Source organism: Dermacentor albipictus, chromosome 6, assembly GCF_038994185.2.
Source record: "Dermacentor albipictus isolate Rhodes 1998 colony chromosome 6, USDA_Dalb.pri_finalv2, whole genome shotgun sequence".
Taxonomy (NCBI): Eukaryota; Metazoa; Arthropoda; class Arachnida; order Ixodida; family Ixodidae; genus Dermacentor; species Dermacentor albipictus.
The window spans coordinates 121011808-121033273 of record NC_091826.1 but is presented as its reverse complement, the minus strand read 5'-3'; the positions used below and the strand labels follow the sequence as shown (position 1 = coordinate 121033273).

The 21466-nt window shown below is 46.9% G+C and overlaps 1 protein-coding gene across 5 annotated transcripts in view; it reads right to left on the bottom strand.

Moving 5' to 3' along the window:
• Positions 1-16101: 16101 nt before the first annotated feature.
• Positions 16102-21466, bottom strand: part of LOC135913777 (micronuclear linker histone polyprotein-like) — a 39321-nt gene continuing 33956 nt past the window's right edge. For 3 of the 5 annotated variants that reach the window (XM_065446422.1, XM_065446421.1, XM_065446423.1), the window contains one exon: positions 16102-16328. In XM_065446422.1, the coding sequence (XP_065302494.1) occupies positions 16237-16328 (92 nt within the window). In that variant the 3' untranslated portion in view covers positions 16102-16236. The remainder of the gene's footprint in view (positions 16329-21466) is intronic. The other 2 variants (XM_070521080.1, XM_070521081.1) reach the window with 1 other exon arrangement.

Here is a 21466-nt window from a genome sequence, read left to right as displayed (position 1 = left end):
AAAGTTGGTTGTTACAAGGGTATGCTTAAGCCCTGCCTTTTGAGTCGCTTTGCCTTCTAGTCATAAACTTAAGTCGAAAGTGAAGACCACAATGATCGTTTTGATTGAATTCATATGTGTAGGTTTTTCCACATGTATTTACACTGCTAGAGTGCTGTAGGTACTGCCTATGTCTCCAGGTTCGATGTAGTGGTGCCTTATGTACTGTAATAATGTTTCACGTGCACGCATCTTTAGTGTAAATAAAGGTACTTCAAGTTGATCATTCTCTCCTATGATTTTGTTTGTGTTTGGGAAAGGTATGAGCAGGCACCGGGGCATGCAAGTGTGAACAGCAAAGGAATTTCAATATATAAATAAAAATCCACTAGCCCAACGAAACGTCAATCATATTTCAATGGCGACTTCTGAAATCTCAATGCCATCTCAACTGTGCCACAATGTTCTTTTCAGTGCTGTGGCAATAATAATTCAACAACAGGTCAACAGAACTATCACAACGTCAGTTCAACGGAGAATCAATTGTAACTCAACAACCATTCAACAAAACAAACACAACGGGCCGTCTAAGCACCATGGACTTTCAATGGTAACTTAACAATTATTCAACATTGAGGTACCCAATGGTGTTACAATTAAATTTCAGTGGCCAATATTCAAGAGTCCTCAACACTTAACCCAACAATTCTCCAACAAACTCTCAATAATTCTTCAATAAAAAACTCAACATTGACCAACGAAAGTTCAATGCCTTCTCAATAATATTTTTTGTACGGGAATTAATCAGAGGGGACCCTGACCACGAGAAGGAAATTGACAAAAGAATAAAATTGGGTTGGATCGCAAACGGCAGACATCGTGAGCTCCTGACTGGAAGCTTACCATTATCATTGAAAAGGGAGGCATACAGTCAGTGTGTTTTACCGGTGCTGACATATGGGGCAGAGATTGGAGACCAAGAAAGAAACATGAGAACAAATTAAGGACTACAGAAAGAGTGTTGGAACGAAGAATGCTAGGCATAACGTTGAGACAGAAAGAGAGCGGTTTGGATCGGAGAACAAACGGGTATAGAGGACATCTAATTGACATGAAGAGGAAAAAAAATATAGCGCTGGGCAGCTCATGTAATGCGTAGAGTAGATACCCGTTGGACCATTAGGGTAACAAAATGGGTATCGAGAGAAGGGAAGCGCAGTACAGGACGACAGAAGACTAGGTGTTGCTACGAAATTAGGAAATTTGCGGGTGCTAGTTGGAATCGACTGGCGCAGGACAGGCTTAATTGGAGATCGCGGGGAGAGGCCTTCGTCCTGCAGTGGGCATAGGATACGATGATGATGATGATGATCTTGTTAAGCCTTGCCTTTAAACGAGTTGAAGTAACACAAATATGTGCTACAAGAAACACGAAGTTAAGTTCGTTAGCTTCATCTGTGATGGCTGGATGGATGGATAAAAAAACTTTATTATGGTTAATTAGGTCACGGTAGTTTCCTAGACCGAAGCGGGCCGTTCCCACGTTGGGACCGAAAGGCCAAGCCTTTAGGCCACGGGTGTGCTTTTAAAACCACGGCGCTGCAATTTTGCCACCCTTTCCTTCATTTCTCCGCCCTTGAACTGGCTGTCTTAACTACTACACGCAGCGACAAAGCAACAACGCGCGCATTAGATCCCATAGATGAGATGAATACATATATATAGAAAATTATCAGTCATAGCTCTCGTAGTATAGCCTTCTGGGCCGTTTCCTTTCTTTTTCTTTCTTTTTTTGTTCTTTCGAAAGTAGTCCTATTAGGGTTATTATAATTACACGAAGGTATTTCGCCCTCGTTAGCAGCAGTCCTTGAGATAGCTATTCTGGCGGCTAGCTTCCCACGCTATGCGTGCCGCCCTCGAACCTGTTTAAGCTTTTCCTAGACGCTAGAGCTATACTACTATGACCGCGCAACCTTGAGCGATTGGAAAGCGCGTTTTCCCCTCTTGGCTGGCGGAGAAGGGAGGCTTCGTTCCGGCCGCGAAGCTCCCCCACATCTCAGTAAGGTGCCTGGTGGTGGTCTCGTGCTGACGATGCCCTCTCGGTGAGCGCATATTTCCCCCCCACCCCCCCATTTTCCCAAGAAATTATGCCTTCCAACCACTGTCGCGGACAACACCAGTCCCTTTCCACGAAACTATGAGGCTTGGAGCAGGAGCTTTGGCGCTTGAAAGTAACCTGGGTCCTGACGAACCAACCGACTGAGCTATCTTACCGGGCAACATCCAAGGGTCATGAGTTCAAATCACCTGTCATGTTCCTTTCGTTCCCTTTTTTCTTTCTTTCTTTCTTTTTAATGCAATTTCCTTTATTTTATGACTGTACGGGAATCCTCCTAAAAAAAACTATATACATCCTCAATTGGGTATGGCGACACATGTGCAAGTCATAAATACCAGGTTCTCTAGCCGAGTGCCATCCGTGCGGTATAACCGAGCTCAGATTGGTAAACCTTGACTGATCAAATAGGGCACCACTGTAGGTTCAATGAGGCGTACAACTCCTGCGGGACCCGCCGTGGTTGCTCAGCGGCTATGGTGTTAGACTGCTGAGCACGAGGGCGCGGGATCGGATCCCGGCCACGGCGGCCGCATTTCGATGGGGGCGAAATGCGAAAACACCCGTGTACTTAGAATTAGGTGCACGTTAAAGAACCCCAGGTGGTCGAAATTTCCGGAGTCCCCCACTACGGCGTGCCTCATAATCAGAAAGTGGTTTTGTCACGTAAAACCCCATAATTTAATTTTTTAATTTAACTACTGCGGGGACGGTAGAGTATCCGTCTCCCGTGCAAGAGGACCGTGGCTCAAATCCCAGTGCCGCGCAATTCTCCACCGGAAAATGCAAAAAAAACCGTGTGTTGAGAAAATTGCACAAACAGGCCTGGAGTGCGGCCTGATCCCGGCGACCAGAACCGGTAACGCACTCTCTCACCAGAGCAGGATTGGCCACCCTGGTGCAGTACTTGGCCACAACCTCCCGTACGAATACAACAATCAAACCCCGGCCCTCAGTCCCCAGCAGCCGCGAAACAACTGACCAAGGCGGCGGTCAGATCTGTGACACTGCAGAGGGTGCTAAGAATACCTGGCTCCGGACAGGCCGCCATTGGAATCTAAACCTGGCAACGTTTAACGTTAGAACGTTATCTAGTGAGGCGTGTCTAGCAGTGTTATTGGAGGAATTAGAGGGTAGTAAATGGGATATAATAGGGCTCAGTGAGGTTAGGAGGACAAAAGAAGCATATAGTGCTAAAAAGCGGGCACGCATTGTGCTACCGGGGCTTAGCGGAGAGACGAGAACTAGGAGTCGGATTCCTGATTAATAAGGAAATAGCTGGTAACATACAGGAATTCTATAGCATTAACGAGAGGGTGGCAGGTCTTGTGAAACTTAATAAGAGGTACAAATTGAAGGTGGTACAAGTCTATGCCCCTACATGCAGTCATGATGACCAGGAAGTCGAAAGCTTTTATGAAGACGTGCAAACGGCTATGGGTAAAGTCAAAACAAAATACGCTATACTGATGGGCGACTTCAATGCCAGGGTAGGCACGAAGCAGGCTGGAGACAAGTCAGTGGGGGAATATGGCATAGGCTCTAGGAATAGCAGAGGAGAGTTATTAGTAGAGTTTGCAGAACAGAATAATATGCGGATAATGAATACCTTTCTCCGCAAGCGGGTTAGTCGAAAGTGGACGTGGAGGAGCCCGAATGGTGAGACTAAAAATGAAATCGACTTCATACTCTGCGTGAACCCTGGCATCATACAAGATGTAGACGTGCTCGGCAAGGTACGCTGCAGTGACCATAGGATGGTAAGAACTCGAATTAGCCTAGACTTGAGGAGGGAACGGAAGAAACTGGTACACAAGAAGCCAATCAATGAGTTAGCTGTAAGAGGGAAACTAGAGGAATTCCGGATCAAGCTACAGAACAGGTATTCGGCTTTAACTCAGGAAGAGGACCTTAGTGTTGAAGCAATGAACGACAATCTCATGGGCATCATTAAGGAGTGCGCAATAGAAGTCGGTGGTAACGCCGTTAGACAGGAAACCAGTAAGCTATCGCAGGAGACAAAAGATCTGATCAAGAAACGCCAATGTATGAAAGCATCTAACCCTACAGCTAGAATAGAACTGGCAGAACTTTCTAAGTTTATCAACAAGGGTAAGACAACGGACATCAGGAACTATAATATGGATAGAATTGAACAGGCTCTCAGGAACGGAGGAAGCCTAAAAACAGTGAAGAAGAAACTAGGGATAGGCAAGAATCAGATGTGTGCGTTGAGAGACAAAGCCGGCAATATAGTTACTAATATGGATGAGATAGTTCCAGTGGCTGAGGAGTTCTACAGAGATTTATATAGTACCAGTAGCACCCACGACGATCGTGGAAGAGAACATAGCCTAGAGGAATTCGAAATCTCGCAGGTAACGCCAGAAGAAGTAAAGAAAGCCTTAGGAGCTATGCAAAGGGGGAAGGCAGCTGGGGAGGGTCAGGTAACAGCAGATTTGTTGAAGGATGTTGGTCAGATTGTTCTATAGAAACTGGCCACCCTGTATACGCAATGCCTCATAACCTCGAGCGTACCGGAATCTTGGAAGAACGCTAACATAATCCTAATCCATAAGAAAGGGGACGCCAAAGACTTGAAAAGTTATAGACCGATCAGGTTGTATTTACAAAAAGTATTTACTAAGGTAATCGCAAATAGAATCAGGAACACCTTAGACTTCTGTCAACCAAAGGACCAGGCAGGAGTCCGTAAAGGCTACTCAACAATAGACCATATTCACACTATCAATCAGGTGATAGAAAAATGTGTAGAATATAAACAACCCTTATATATAGCTTTCATTGATTACAAGAAAGCGTTTGATTCAGTCGAAACCTCAGCAGTCATGGAGGCATTACGGAATCAGCGTGTAGATGAGCCATATGAAAAAATACTGGAAGATATCTATAGCGGCTCGACAGCCACCGTAGTCCTCCACAAAGAAAGCAACAAAATCCCAATAAAGAAAGGCGTCAAACAGGGAGATACGATCTCTCCAATGCTATTCACCGCATGTTTACAGGAGGTATTCAGAGACCTGGAGTGGGAAGAATGGCGGATAAAAGTTGATGGAGAATACCTTAGCAACTTGCGATTCGCTGATGATATTGCCTTGCTTAGTAACTCAGGAGACCAATTGCAATGCATGCTCACAGACCTGGAGAGGCATAGCAGAAGGGTGGGTCTGAAAATTAATCTGCAGAAAACTAAAGTAATGTTTAACAGTCTCGAATGAGAACAGCAGTTTACGATAGGTAGCGAAGCACTGGAGGTGGTAAGGGAATACATCTACTTAGGACAGGTAGTGACCACGGATCCGGATCATGAGACTGAAATAACCAGAAGAATAAGAATGGGCTGGGGTGCGTTTGGGTGCGTTTGGATAGTGACAACAGCAGGTTGTCACTATCCCTAAAAAGGAAAGTGTATAACAGCTGTGTGTTACCAGTACTCACATATGGGGCAGAAACCTGGAGGCTTACGAAAAGGGTTCTGCTGAAAATGAGGACGACGCAACGAACTATGGAAAGAAGAATGATGGGTGTAACGTTAAGCGATAAGAAAGGAGCAGATTGGGTGAGACAACAAACGCGGGTAAACGACATCTTAGTTGAAATCAAGAAAAAGAAATGGGCATGGGCCGGACATGTAATGAGGAGGGAAGATAACCGATCGTCACTAAGGGTTACGGACTGTATTCCAAGGGAAGGGAAACGTAGCAGGGGGCGGCAGAAAGTTAGGTGGGCGGATGGCATTAAGACGTTTGCAGGGACAACATGGCCACAATTAGTACATGACCGGGGTAGCTGGAGAAGTATGGGAGAGGCCTTTGCCCTGCAGTGGGCGTAACTAGGCTGATGATGATGATGAATATGATATTCTATATAAAATAAGGGGGAATGAGTACATAACTCGGACGGATCACTGCATTACGGACCGTACTAAAGAGCATGTGAATAGTTTTAATGTACGCACCTGATGACTGGCTCACGCATCATTGCAACATCTGCGTTGGTAAGACATTTTTAATGCATGTACTGTTGAGCATAGCAAGGAGGTAATTGAAGCTGACAATATTTTGGGACTTGTGTCAGATTGTGTGAGCACCTCCCGTGTGCTTCTGCATGTTAAAGAGGAGGAATTATTTAGAGAGTGATGGTCATGTAAACAGGCAGGTCACGCGCGGGCCATCAAACTATTTTGGAAGTTAGCGTTGTGTTTTGACTATTTTTGCCTTCTTCCCCATGTACTTGCACTACGAGCATATTCTTTTCTGTTGTTTCATTGTCACCACCATGCACACACGTGTTTCTTGGATTGTATTTATATTTTTCTTACGGTTAGATTGATTTGCCTTTTAGAGGGGCAACGCAATGGCGGCTTTATTTGCGAAAATCCACATTTCCCCTGATTATATTAGGAACAGTATTTATTTATTTATCTATCTATTTCTTTATTTTACATTGTTTCCATTTGGAACATGCTGTTGCATATAAAACCTTGTTGTATTGCTGAAGGAAGAAATTGTTTCATAACTGTTGCATGCCCTCATGGCCAACATTGCCTGTCAGGGTGGGTATTTACCCATAGGTAAGCTGATTCAAAAGTCTGCCATTAAATGAACAGATTTTTTTCTACATCTCCAGTGAAATTAATGTTTCTAATAAAGTTGTCAAAGCTAATCAATGTCTGCCATCACTGTACATTCAATAGCAGTGGCACACAAGGCCTACTAATTCAGCACTGCGCAGCCTTGTGGCACATGCTGTGCCATTTGACTATGGCCATCGTAAACTGTTGCATGTGGACATTCAATTTATCGGGATCATCGTTTTGCATGTATGGGCACTGGCCAGGACCTTTGGTTGAGATTGAATCGACAAAAGTTCGGTATAGTTTTCATTTTCTTAAATGCATGGGCTCTTTCAAAAACGTACACTATGCGTAAACTAAACCAGTGACTGGCATTTGCACGTGTTGGTGCTGCTATCACAGTACTCAAGAATAAGTTCTGAAGTCACAGGTGTTACTTTCAATTCAATAGGTAGGGCCTTATATGATGTATTCAGTACAACAAGGAATTAATAAATGTTTGGGGTCACTGGCAAGTATTTGATTTTTAGTTGTGCCAGTTATTTTTCATACATGGTTTGTGTACTCGTTCTCCGTAAATACTGAGTCATCACCCACATGTGTAGTACCTCTTTTGGGGGCGATGGGGGGGGGGGGGGGGTTACTGTGCGCATTCATTGGTGGGTAGTGATTCAGCATATTCAGCATAGTGTGCAGCGGTGGCGCAGAGGTAGAAGAACCGCCTCGCGTGCAAGAGGTCCGAATACCTTCTTCCGCAAGCGGGATAGCCGAAAGTGGACGTGGAGGAGCCCGAACGGCGAGGCTAGAAATGAAAAAGACTTCATACTCTGCTCTAACCCTGGCATCATACAAGATGTGGACGTGCTCGGGAAGGTGCGCTGCAGTGACCACAGGATGGTAACAACTCGAATTAGCCTAGACCTGAGGAGGGAACGGAAGAAACTGGTACATAAGAAGCCGATCAATGAGTTAGCGGTGAGAGGGAAAAAAGAGTAACTCCAGATCAAGCTACAGAACAGGTATTCCGCTTTAACTCAGGAAGAGGACCTTAGTATTGAATCAATGAAGGACAATCTTGTGGGCATCATTAAGGAGTGTGCAATGGAAGTCGGTGGTAACTCCGTTAGGCAGGATATCAGTGAACTATCGCAGGAGACGAAAGATCTGATCAAGAAACGCCAATGTATGAAAGCCTTTAACCCTACAGCTAGAATAGAACTGGCAGAACTTTTGAAGTTAATCAACAAGCGTAGGACAGCTGACAGAAGGAAGTATAATATGTATAGATTTGAACATGCTCTCAGGAACGTAGGAAGCCTAAAAACAGTGAAGAAGAAACTAGGAATTGGCAAGAATCAGATGTATGCGTTAAAAGACAAAGCCGGCAATATCATTACTAATATGGATGAGATATTTCAAGTGGCTGAGGAGTTCTATAGAGAGTTATACAGTACCAGTGGCACCCAGGACGATAATGGAAGGGAAAATAGTCTAGAGGAATTCGAAATCCCACAGGTAACGCTGGAAGAAGTAAAGAAAGCCTTGGGAGATATGCAAAGGGGGAAGGCAGCTGGGGAGGATCAGATAACAGCAGATTTGCTGAAGGATGGTGGGCAGATTGTTCTAGAGAAACTGGCCACCCTGTATACGCAATGCCTCATGACCTCGAGCGTACCGGAATCTTGGAAGAACGCTAACATAATCCTAATTCATAAGAAAGGGGACGCCAAAGACTTGAAAAACTATAGGCCGATCAGCTTACTGTCCGTTGCCTACAAACGATTTACTAAGGTAATCGCAAATAGAATCAGGAACACCTTAGACTTCTGTCAAGCAAAGGACCAGGCAGGATTCCGTAAGGGCTACTTAACCATAGACGATATTCACACTACCAATCAGGTGATAGAGAAATGTGCGGAATATAACCAACCCTTATATATAGCTTTCATTGATTACGAGAAAGCGTTTGATTCCGTCGAAACCTCAGCAGTCATGGAGGCATTGCGGAATCAGGGTGTAGACGAGCCGTATGTAAAAATACTGAAAGGTATCCATAGTGGCTCCACAGCCACTGTAGTCCTCCATAACGAAAGCAACAAAATCCCAATAAAGAAAGGCGTCAGGCAGGGAGATACGATCTCACCAATGCTATTCACAGCGTGTTTACAGGAGGTATTCAGATACCCGGATTGGGATGAATCGGGGATAAAAGTAAATGGAGAATACCTTAGTAACTTGCGCTTCGCTGGTGATATTGCCTTGCTTAGTAACTCAGGGGACCAACTGCAATGCATGCTCACTGACCTGGAGAGGCAGAGCAAAAGGGTGGGGCTGAATATTAATCTGCAGAAAACTAAAGTAATGTTTAACAGTCTCGGAAGACAACAGCAATTTACGATAGGTAGCGAGGCACAGGAAGTGGTAAGGGAATACATCTACTTAGGGCAGGTAGTGACGGAGGATCCGGATCATGAGACGGAAATAATCAGTAGGATAAGAATGGGCTGGGGTGCGTTTGGCAGGCGTTCTCAGATCATGAACAGCAGGTTGCCATTATCCCTCAAGAGAAAAGTGTATAATACCTGTGTCTTACCATTACTCACCTACGGGGCAGAAACCTGTAGGCTTACGAAAAGGGTTTTACTCAAATTGAGGATGACGCAACGAGCTATGGAAAGAAGAATGATAGGTATAACATTAAGGGATAAGAAAAGAGCAGATTGGGTGAGGGAACAAACGCGAGTTAATGACATCTTAGTTGAAATCAAGAAAAAGAAATGGGCATGGGCAGGACATGTAATGAGGAGGGAAGATAACCGATGGTCATTAAGGGTTACGGAGTGGATTCCAAGGGAAGGGAAGCTTAGCAGGGGGCGGCAGAAAGTTAGGTGGGTGGATGAGATTAAGAAGTTTGCAGGGATGGCATGGCCACAATTAGTACATGACCGGGGTTGTTGGAGAAGTATGGGAGAGGCCTTTGCCCTGCAGTGGGCGTAACCAGGCTGATGATGATGATTAAAGCGGATTTCACGGGGCCCTGTAAGGAATTGCGGTCATGCTCTAAGAGTTGTAGGTGGTCGTCAGGTACTCATAAAGTTCCCCGCAGCTCCACTAAGAGAAGCCGAAGAAAAATGTGGTAGTTATTCCTTTTGCACATAAAGATGCATACTTCAACGATATTTAATGCAAGCGGTTAGCAACAGCCGAAATATCATAAAACAAAGATGGCATGTGAGGAAGCGAGGTCCTTTTTTTCCAAAATATGCCCCTTCCCTTTGTCTTGACAGTACCCGCAAGCGACAAACAACTCCTTCCTTCCGAGGGACCACCTCCTCTTATATGTTGCGACCGCCACTTAAACACTTCAAATTTAGACGCCTCGGAAATCCTTCCGTAATGACCAATGGTTCGCTTCCTCCGTCGTAGATACATCTTAAACCTAAAATCTTGCTTCCAGTCTGGTGTCTCCCTCCTTGCTGCGCCGCGCATTTGGAAATGCGGTTCTGCGTTCGCCGCACCTCAATGCGGATTTTAGAGTGGTTCCCGTTGCCGCACACTATTTGTGCACCGCGGCAGAAGAGTGCGACGTCACATGCTCCTCACGCCCCGGCCAATCCTTCGAGGATAAGAGTGCATGCTTTGTTGCTAAGCTACACACTCTTAGACAAAGGTACACCCTTTGGCATGTATATCTGCCACACAGCAATAATCGTCACTGCCTTGCTTGCGTTTCCTTTCTTGAAAACGCCGTGCCTGCTACTTTCCTGTCGGGAAGGCTATGTCATGCTGATAACGCGCATGCCGTTCGTTACTGGGACCGGGATCGCAGCGTTAAAGAAAGCAAATGCGGACAAGAGAAATGACGTTTATTGTTGTAGGGCAAGGTACGCCCAAAGGGTGTAATTTTGTTTTAGAGTGCACGTTTATTGTTGTGTGCCAAGATACTACCCAAAGGGTGTAATTTGATTTTAGAGTGCACTCTAAAAAATTACAGCCTTTGGGTTGTATCTTGCCACACAACAATAACCGTCATCTCTCTTGTCCACATTTCCTTTCTTTAACGCTGCAGGCCCGGTACTTCCCAGTAACGAACGGCATACGCATTATCAGCATGACATAGCATTCCCCGCAGGAAACTAGTATTCGCGGCGCTTTCAAAAAACGAAACGCAAGCAAGGCAGTGACGATGATTTTTGTGTGGCGGACATACACCCCAAAGGGTGTAACTTTGCCTAAGAGTCTAGAGGAAAAGGGGCATGATTAGAGTACGCGGCCGCGGTAAACGCGCGGCGCTCTCTGCGCTTGCGGTTCTGCGATGAAAAATTAAATTAAGCCCGTTTAAGAAGCATATCAGTCCGCCGTTGTGTGTCGCTGATGTCGAAAAAAAAAGAAGAAGCGCTATGGTGGCGGGTGCATTGTGTTCTGTGCATAATAAGTTGGGAGAACTGAAAAAACAGTCGTATTTTCTGTTTTCATTATTCAGTAGCCTGCCGCGTGCATCGGAAGTGTGACGCCCTTTCGTCGATACGTGGTGTCGGCCCGTACTGGCGACGACATGACCTCGAAATAGAGCATCCTTAGGCCATTTCTTTTAAAAAATTAGTTTGCGTAATTAAGCGTTCAAGTGGCTGATGAGACTTTTGCTGCTTTAAAGTTAGGAATAAGGGTTCTTGGTTTAATCGTAGAAAGCAACGGTAGGTCTCGTTATTGTCCGGCGCTTCAGTTTTAATCGAAAATAGTCGTTGCAAGCAAACTTAAAATAAAGCTAAGGCGACCGACGATCTGCACGCAGCCGCAAGCCTACATGTGCTCCAATGAGAGTAGCCTGCCAAAGTTAAGGTCATCTAGACAACTGACGCAGGGCGTGCAGACGCAAACTAGCAAATTATTAGCGTAGGGTTTAGGTGACACTACTGAAGTGGTCGCACTTCAAATCAACACTTATGTGCCCACAGCGGTAGCTTGACGGCTATGGCATTGCTCAAGGTCGCGAGTTCGATCCCCGCCGCGGGGAGCCGGATTCATACGGGAGAGAAATACAAAAACGTCTTGCACTTCGATTCAGGGGCACGTTAAAGAACAGCAGGGTTATCAAAGTTAACCCGGAGTACGCCACTACGGCGTGCCTCGAGCATAATCTCATAGTGTTTTGACACGTAGAGAACCATAATTCTGCCAACACGTCTGTCTCGATACGAAGTGCCTTGTTAAGCAATGGCAATGCCCAACGTTTTCACAGGTTACAAACAATGGCGCACAACAACACCTCAAGCAAGCACGGCTCGCTGTATGTTATGTATGGTGTTGGGCTGCTGAGAACAAGGTCGCGGGATCGAATCCCGGCCACGGCGGCCGTCTTTCGATGGGGGCGAAATGCGAAAACACCCGTGTGCTTAGATTTAGGTGCACGTTAAAGAACCCCGGGTGGTTGAAATTTCCGGAGCCCTCCGCTACGGCGTGCCTCATAATCAGAAAGTGGTTTTGGCACGTAAAACCCCATGATTTAATTTTTTTTGTATGTTATGTACTATGCCGACAAAGAGCAGTAGTGCACGCAAGGTAACATTTGCCATCAACTCATTGCTCTCGAATTGCACTATACGCTGAAGAAATCATACATTCGCAGTCAGCGTTACCACTAACTAACATCAATCAAAACAAACAGCAAAGAAAGCTTGGCTTACATAGATTCGCACAGTGCGTGGGATCCGCGTGTAATTTTTTAGACTATGAATTTATATGCTTCAGAATGGCGCTCGTTATTGCAATACTTTCATTGACAGTGAGCAAAAACAGCGTTTGTGTCCACGGTAGAATTGATTTAAATGGCTTCAATCCCATGGCCATTACATCACTGCCAACTTTCCTGGGATTGTAGTCGCCAAAATGGGATACAAGTGACAGGGAAATCAGGAGGTTGATGAACGGCAAGAGGGCAGAAGCTTGCACAAGACCTCAGAAAAATAAAATAACTTTTTGAGCCGCGTGGTGAGGGGGCCGTGCGATGATTTCAACGTCTATTAAAAATCCTCCAAAATATGAACAGAGCTAGGCCGACAAAAATGCGTGTATTTTGGGAAAGGTGAAACCACTGGAAATCTCAGGACAGCATTAGCTTAAATGTAAAAGATGGCCTAGAATAAGAAACCATAACGTTGACAGGGTGGCCAAATTTTCACACAAATAATTGGCTGTTGAATCAGTGGAGCTGAAACTCGAGGGTGTGAAATAAGACGCGAATGTTGGAAAATGTTGAACAGAGGTCAAGTACGTAGGTCCTGTGGTCGACGCCAGCTCCCGGCACCTGTCAAGTGACTGCACGCATAAGCGAGATGCCTGGTCGTCACTCGTTACAGGATGATTCGGATCTGAAATATTGGACACGGACTCCATCACATTATATATAGTGGATTCTCCGGTGTCAGTCTTCGAAGGCTGGTACCGATTCTCGGGCAATGAGGATGGGAATAAATTCTCACGTGCCGACTGTCACCCTCCTCGAAATGCCAACGTTCCTTACGCACCGTAGCTGCTAAGTTTTTATTGGATTCGGCTGCTAATCACGAGATCTTGGGATCGAATCCCAGCCACGGCAGCCGTATTTCGATGGGTGTGAAATGCGAAAATACCCGTGTACTTCATATTAGGCACAAGGTAAAGAACCCCAAATGGTCCAAAATATTCCGGAATCCCCCACTACAGTGTGCTTCATAATGAGATCGTGGTTTTGGCACGTAAAACGTCCTAATTTATGATGTAACACTCGTTGAGGATGTCCTTCGCAGTCGCCCAACTCTTGAATACAAGTAAGTGTCAGGAGTTGTGCGCGAAACCTTTGAGTATGTGGGTGGCCTTTGTGACGTCCGATACCTGCTGGTCTACACTGCGGCTGTAATGTGAAGGCGGACGGCAACATGGTAGACAGTATGGAGAACAGACGAATTCCGCATATATAACTGCACAATAATTCTAAATAGCGGTCTTCCTTCACACGCGTGGATAACCGTGACAGTAGACTACTTCGGAAACTAACTGCAAGTACTATATAGGTCACACCGAAAGGTGCGCCTGGCCCGGTGGCCATTAAATGTGGCGTAATATTGCGAGCAGCTTCGGCCATATCATGCTAACGGACGACGACAGAGGGACGGTTTGCTCAATTCTTGCGTCGTGACTTTTCCTCAAGGTGCAAAACCAACATATGCATGTATATATCCTAATACTTAAGCACATATCGATTTGCAGCTGCTGCGGTAGCCCATGAGTGCGCATAGCAATGTCGCTAGAGAAATAATTGGGGGCACCTTAAGGAAATCGATAAGTGAAAATCAAAAGCCGTCCACGACCGCGTCTCCCATAGACGCTGTGCAATTTTCGGACGTTAGGAATGTGTGCCCACTGAAGAAAGGTTGCCACGGAGTGCTTCTGACGGTTACCCTAGCTTGTTTACTCCGTAGCATCAAAAAGAAGAAGAAAAGAGAACCGCATCAAAAGCCCAGAATCAATCATCGCTCGTAATGACTGAATGCTCTTAGGAAAAGTAATTTCCAGGCGACGAGCGGCTACGCTTTATCAAGAATACTGATAACGCCGGCGGGACAAGCGTTGTGGCGAAGTTCAATGCGCATGGATAGCTTTTAGTTATTTTTGCTTTGTTGACGTCATCAACGTGTGCCCGTGGGAAGTTTGAAAAGTTTAAGGTCAGTATTCCCCGTGGTGGTACTCACGTGAATTAAACCCTCGCGTCCAGAAAAGCCGGACACGGTGAGAGCGACGGGCAACCACCTGCACTTGTCAGTTCCCATTGAAAGGGTTATACAGCGTTATTATGCAAAAAGGTGATGCGTGCAGACAAGACACAAGAGAAGTGGACAACACGAGCGCCGACTTGTCCACTTCTATTCTTTTGTGTCCTGTCTGCATGCCTCACCTTTTTGCGCAATGAATCCTTACCAACTAGCTCAGCTTTCTGTTGTTCTAAGTTTTTATACAGCCTCAGCTAGATGTTCTTATGATAAATAAAGAAGGGAACATGCCTGAAATCAAGCACTGTATAAACAAATAATTCGTGCATCAGAACACGTATACACGCAGAACCGTCAAAACAAGCCGAATAAGCATGCAGACAAAATCAAAGAAGCGAGCAAAGCATTTGTAAAACGTCAATGTTGCGGATAAATTAGCATTGCCACAGTTCATAGAGACGGGTTGATTCAAAACCAACCGAAGCGCGATCGGTTGTCGTGAGCACGCACGCACGCACGCACGCACGCACGCACCAGAGTTGCCAGATGCTGCCGAGCAAATAAGCAAATAACCACCCCAAAACAAGCCCGAAAAAAGCGGCGCGACTTTTGCTAAGAAGCCCAAAAGAAGCGGATGATAACAAATTTTCTCATTCTTGCAAATCGTTTAATTATAGTATTTAAAAATGGTACAAATACGAAGGGAAGGAAAACAAATCACTTTAATTATTTTGAACAGCAACAATATCAGCAAGAATGAGCGAAAACACTCATGCACTTTTTAACATTGTCCCCAGGGTAGTCTGCACCCTGTTCATTGCGCGTTTGCCAGTACATGAATGAAGTTACTTGTTGACTCCTCCAATCAATGTTTGATTTCACGGTTCAACTACATACAGTAATCGTCGGATGTGTTCGACACATCAGGAAAACCCTCTGCGTCCACTTTGGAACCATACATGTTTTTAGAGTTGAGTAGCTGCAACATTTTTAATGTCGGTTGAAAGTCCCGGCAGCAAAGACCTCGAAACTTTAGGCCATAACGTACGTGCAGGATGCCGCTAAACATAGGATTCTTCATTATGTTTCGGTGGTGCGACTTCACCAGGTTCATGTGCGAGAGCACGCGCTCGACATCGGCATTGCTAAGAGACATGGCCAACAACGACGGAGCGAACTCTGCTATTTCCTTGAAACAACTTTCGCCGCTTGCATCCTTGAAATCTAGCACTTCTACCCAGAAAGGAGCGCCGTCCTTGTTGTTTACATTTTTCCAAGGAAGGAGGAACAGCCGTCTATACTGAGCATCCAGGAGCCCTACATCACCCTTGAACAGTTTGAGGAGAGGCACATCCTGAAGGGGCAGTTTTACCTGGCTCAGTATGTTCTCGGGTGAGAATGATTTCATGGAATTCCAAAGATGAATGTTGGGAGGAAGCCTACGGGCATTAAAATAACAATATTTGCAGGAAAAGCGCGAGTAAGCCCAAAAAAACGCGACAAGCGACTGTAAAAATTTACAAGCGACTCGGTGAAAAAAGAAGCCCACATTCGCTTATATTAAGCGGAACTGGCAACCCTGGCACGCACGCACGCACGCACGCACGCAGCCAGGCCCATGGGAGCAACGCAGCCTTTCTGCCTACATAAAAAAAAACGCTGTAACAAATTTACAAATTCACGGCTCATAGTTTATAGAAGAATATGCATGCAGATGTAAAACAATTCGCAATAACAGTCGATTTAGAGACACCAATAAAGGACACTGCTAAACAAAGCACACGCTGCTTTTGCGCCCGTCATCGCGCGTCAGCGGTCTCCTTCGCTGTGGGCGAGGATGGACCAGAAAACGTGCTATCTGAAGCGTTGAACGGAGGTATCGTTGTAGTTCCTGAAATAAAATGGAGAGAAAGTATGGAAGTACTTAGGTAAGGAACCTTACTGTGCCTTAAGAGGAACACAAGGGTGTTTAAGAAGATATGTTCAAAATATTATGAATATGAAGTACATGCGATAATTAAGCGATTCCTTGGGACTGTCTTTACAGCAGATTCACATATACTAAATATACTTCAGGTAGTAATTAAACCAGTAATTATAAAAATTAGAGACACACACTTTCTACCCAAAAAATCGTGTGACTGAATCATCTTGCGAAACTTTAAGGCCGTCACCTGACGAGTTCATTGCCGGTTCCATGACATATGGTTACACCTGCGATTCCAGCAGCGCAACGCATTCGGTCAGCTTCCACCCAAAACCGATACCAAATCTCCGGAGATCGAAACAGTTGCGTCTCCGTCAACGACAGAGACGTGAACCTAGTGTATACGGCCCATAATTTCACTACTGGAGGATCAGCAACAGGAGGTGTCTAAATCCACGCCCCAGTGATGACTCTTTCTGGAACGGCGGAACCAGATCTCGAAAACTGTGCTTTTGCTGGCTGCATGCGCTAGCGCTTCAAGAGCCGGAAACATCACGAACGCCGCCTTATAGACACCAGCTACACTAACACCTATACTGCCACCTGCACCTATACTGACACCACCTATACGCACGCGGACACGAGCGGCAGTTATCACTTCAGTGTTTGCGGGAGGCTATGTACAGTCGCGTGCAATACGAGCTGCAACAGAGCGATCGTGTTCGAAAGGGCCCCAAGACGGCTCGGCAGCACGAATAATTTGAGAAGTAATAACCCTTATATGAATTGCTTGCATTTATTGTACCCGCTTTGCGTATGTCGGCACCGCCGTGCAGTCTTTGGGCTCTCTTGAACGTGGGCATTGTGTTGCAGCTCAGATTACACGCGGCTGCACATACGAAATGAACCAAGCAGACGACGTAGCCAATGAAGGCGTAGATGAAACTAGCTGTTGCTTCATTAAAAATGGAGATGTTGAAAGAATAAAGAACGGGGAAGAAATTGCTGCAAGAACTCCCTAGTGGGACTTGTCGAATAGTACGTAAGCATTCTTGCCGGTCGCTCACCTTGCGCACTTTGACGCGTCCGAATGCGTCTTGCCGTATGACGGCGATGTTTGCTCGGTTTCTTTTTAGTTAGCCTGGAAATATATATATATATATATATATATATATATATATATATATATATATATATATATATATATATATATATATATATATATATATATCCAGGCTAACTAACAAGAAACCGAGCAAACGTCGCCGTTTATAGCCGTTCATTTTGCGCGCACACGACAAGCGAGGACACAAGGCAAAGGTAATACACACGCGCTAAAGCGAAAGTCAGTATATATACATATATATTGTGGTGAAGAGGAAGACGAAGAAGGCGCTCTTGTGTCGGCTGTGCGCGCGATCAGCGTTCGTCTACTGCCAGTGCAACTAGACTGTGCCTAGTGCCTTATAATAAATCATCTTCTTACATTTGGTGGAAGGTGCTGCACTCCCCGACCTCACCCTTGAACTTCGCACCCGGACTTTAATATCTGCTCCAGCCGCTACTATGAACAACGCTCCCAACAATCCGCTTGGTGCATCTGCCGCTCCTATCATGTGCGGCGCCATGCAACGGCAGCGGGACCCTCCTGTTTTTAGCGGATCAGGTGAGACTGACGTAGAGGATTGGCTCTCTACCTACGAGCGCGTCAGTGAACACAACAAGTGGGATGACCCGACGAAGCTCCGTAGCGTCATCTTCTATCTTGCTGACATTGCGAACCTCTGGTTCCACAATTATGACCGGGAACGGCAAACCTGGTCCACTTTCAAAACTGCATTCACGGAAGTCTTCGGTCGCCCAGCCTTGCGAAAACTCCATGCTGAACAGCGCCTCCGCCAGCGCGCTCAACAGCCCGGCGAGACTTATATTAGTTAAATAGAGGATGTCGTTGATATTTGCGCCCGCGTCGATTCCACCATGACTGAAGAGGACAAGGTGAAGCACATCCTCAAGGGCATTGAGGACGACGCATTTTGAATGATCCTGGCGCGGAAGCCTACTTCTGTCGCAGCTGTCATCACTCTTTGCCAGAGCTTCGATGAGCTGCGTCGACAAAGAGTCCTTGCGCGCAGTGCTCTTGCAGCTGGCGACTCTTTCTCAGGCCTCACGCTTCGCTCAAACACCACGCCAGCAGCATCGCTCTCTGTTGAGATTAAGGATTTCATTCGTGAGGAGGTGGCGCGCCGATTGTCTATGCTGCCTCTCAACGATGGACCTCCCTAGTCTGACACATCTCTGGCTGCTCCCATTAGGCGGGCCATTCGCGAGGAACTTGCTGGGTCTTTACCTTTCGCCCAACCCTTCCCTCCCGTGGCTGCACCTCTGACCTATGCCGAAGTCGCCGCGCGACCTGCGCCGCCGACGTTCTCGTTTCCGGCGCCAATGCGACTTCAAGCTGCACCTCCTCCCGCGTGGCCTCCCATTCCATCTCGACGCCCGGTTCAGACCCCCTTGGCGCACACGCGACAACCGACCCATATGCTTCGCTTGCGGTGTCGCCGGCCCCGTTGCGCGCTTCTGCCATCGTCGCATGCCGCCTGCTAACGCTACTGTCACACCGCCTGGATATGCCTATTCCCACGATACCACCGGGCATGCGATGCTTCCCGACCACGAGTTTTCGCCGCCTCCTCGACGCCCTGTCGGCACCCATCGTTCGCCATCACCACATCGTCGCTCACTTTCCCCCTTACGTCGCCGCCAGTCACCTAGCGAGGGAAACTAGTTGCTGCAGTTCCGCAGGCACGAACTGCAAGCTTCGCGACTTCTACAAGGCCCGCACAGTCGCCACGCAATTTATTGGACGTTTTGGTCGAAGGAACCGCCGCAATTGCGCTTATTGATACTGGGGCTGCAGTTTCTGTTATCGACGAAAAGCTTTGTCGCAGCCTCCATAAGGTCACAACGCCGTTGTCTGGTATGCTTCTAAGCACCGCGACTGCGCAGCATATAGCCCCGCTTGCTCAATGTACTGGAAGGGTGGACATGCATTGTCTATGTTGTTGAATTTCTCGTGTTGTCATCATGTTCACATGACATTATTCTCGGCTGGGACTTCTTGTGTCACCATCGTGCCATCATCGACTGTGCCCGGGCCGAAGTAGCGCTTTTCCCGCTTGCCGATGCCCCGCTGCCTGACCCCTCTGAACAAAAAGCCTCCAAGCTCACTATTGTGCCCGATACGGACATACCACCCGACATGTGTGTGCTTGTGCCCGTCTCTTGCTCTACCACGCCAGACGCTACAGTACTTTTTACACCGTCGCCGATTTTTCTACGTCGCAAGGCCCTGCCTCTCTCATTTGCCGTCCTCACCACTGTGTCTGGATTATCCTCAATGCTTGTATGTAACCCGTCTCGCTACCATGTGACGTTACCGCGCGGCGAATCACTCGGTCGTGTTCAGCCCCTTGACCCGCTTCACATTCTCGATGTTTCCGACGACACGGCCTGTTATGAACTCGACGCCCTCACTTCTCCCGTGCCGTGCACATCATCATCATCATTGTCATCGTCGTCGTCAGACGTTGTTGAATCTGTCGTAGACGCCGATCTGCCGCCTCCATATCGCCAGCAAGTCTTTACGCTTCTTCAGAATTTTTGCTCGTCGTTTGACTGTGACCAACTATCTCTGGGGCGTACGGCGACCGTCACTCACAGCGTACACACTGGTTCCCATCCTCCTTTACGCCAGCGAACATACCGCGTGTCGGCAGCCGAGCGACAGATCATTAACGAGCAGGTCGACGACATGCTGCACCGTGGCGTCATTCTCCCTTCCCACAGTCCTTGGGCGTCTCCTGTAGTATTAGTACGCCAGAAGGACGGGTCAATACGCTTTTGTGTGGATTACCGTCGACTCAATAAGATCACTCGTCAAGATGTCTATCCGCTGCCTCGGATAGATGACGCCCTAGGCTCCTTGCAAGGCGCGGAGTACTTCTCATCTTTGGATCTTCGCTCCGGCTATTGACAAGTGCCGATGGCAGATGACTGTGAGAAGACAGCTTTCATCACGCCCGACGGTTTGCACGAATTTACCGTAATGCCATTCGGGCTCTGCAACGCGCCCGCTACTTTCGAGCTTGTTATGGACACGATCCTTCGCAACTACAAGTGGAAAACGTGTCTGTGCTACCTTGGTGATATCGTGGTATTTTCGCCAGATTTTCCGACGCACCTCGTTCGCTTGTGTGAAATACTGACCTGCCTTACCTCTGCTGGCCTCCAACTTAACATCAAAAGGTGCCGTTTTGCTGCTCGCAACTTAACAATATTGGGTCACGTTGTATCGAAGGATGGTGTGCTTTCTGATCCAGCCAACCTTCGCGCGGTCGCAGAGTTTCCGACGCCCACTACTCTTAAGGCGCTCCGCAGCTTTATAGGGCTCTGCTCTTACTTTCGGTGTTTTGTGCGGTGACTATCATCGCACCACTGACCAATTTGCTTACCGCTACCAAGGGCATCTCCGCGTGGTCAACTTCCTGTGACGAAGCCTTCCAGCAACTACGTCGCCTATTTACTTCGCCACGGATTCTTCGACACTACGATCCCACAGCGCCTACAGACGTACATACGGACGCCAGCGGTATTGGACTTGGTGCAGTGCTCGCACAATGGAAAGACGGCTTTGACGAGTATGTCGTCGCGTATGCGAGCCGCACTTTAAAGAAGGCAGAAGCTAACTACTCAGTAACAGAAAAGGAGTGCTTGGCCATTATTTGGGCGCTCGTCAAATTTCGTCCATACCTATATGGTCACCCTTTTGACATTGTCACCGACCTCCATTCACTTTGCTGGTTGTCCTCTTTGAAGCATCCGTCAGGTCGCCTAGGCCGATGGGCACTACGCTTACAAGAATATGATATCCGCGTTGTCTACCAATCGGGCAGAAAGCACTCCGACGCCGATGCACTTTCCCGATTGTCGCTACCTTGTGATGTGGCTTCAGTGTCTCCGCTCTTCGCATCCATGTCAGCCTTCAACGTCGCTGATATGCCGGACGAGCAGCGTAAGGATGCACTGCTTTCAACTATGCT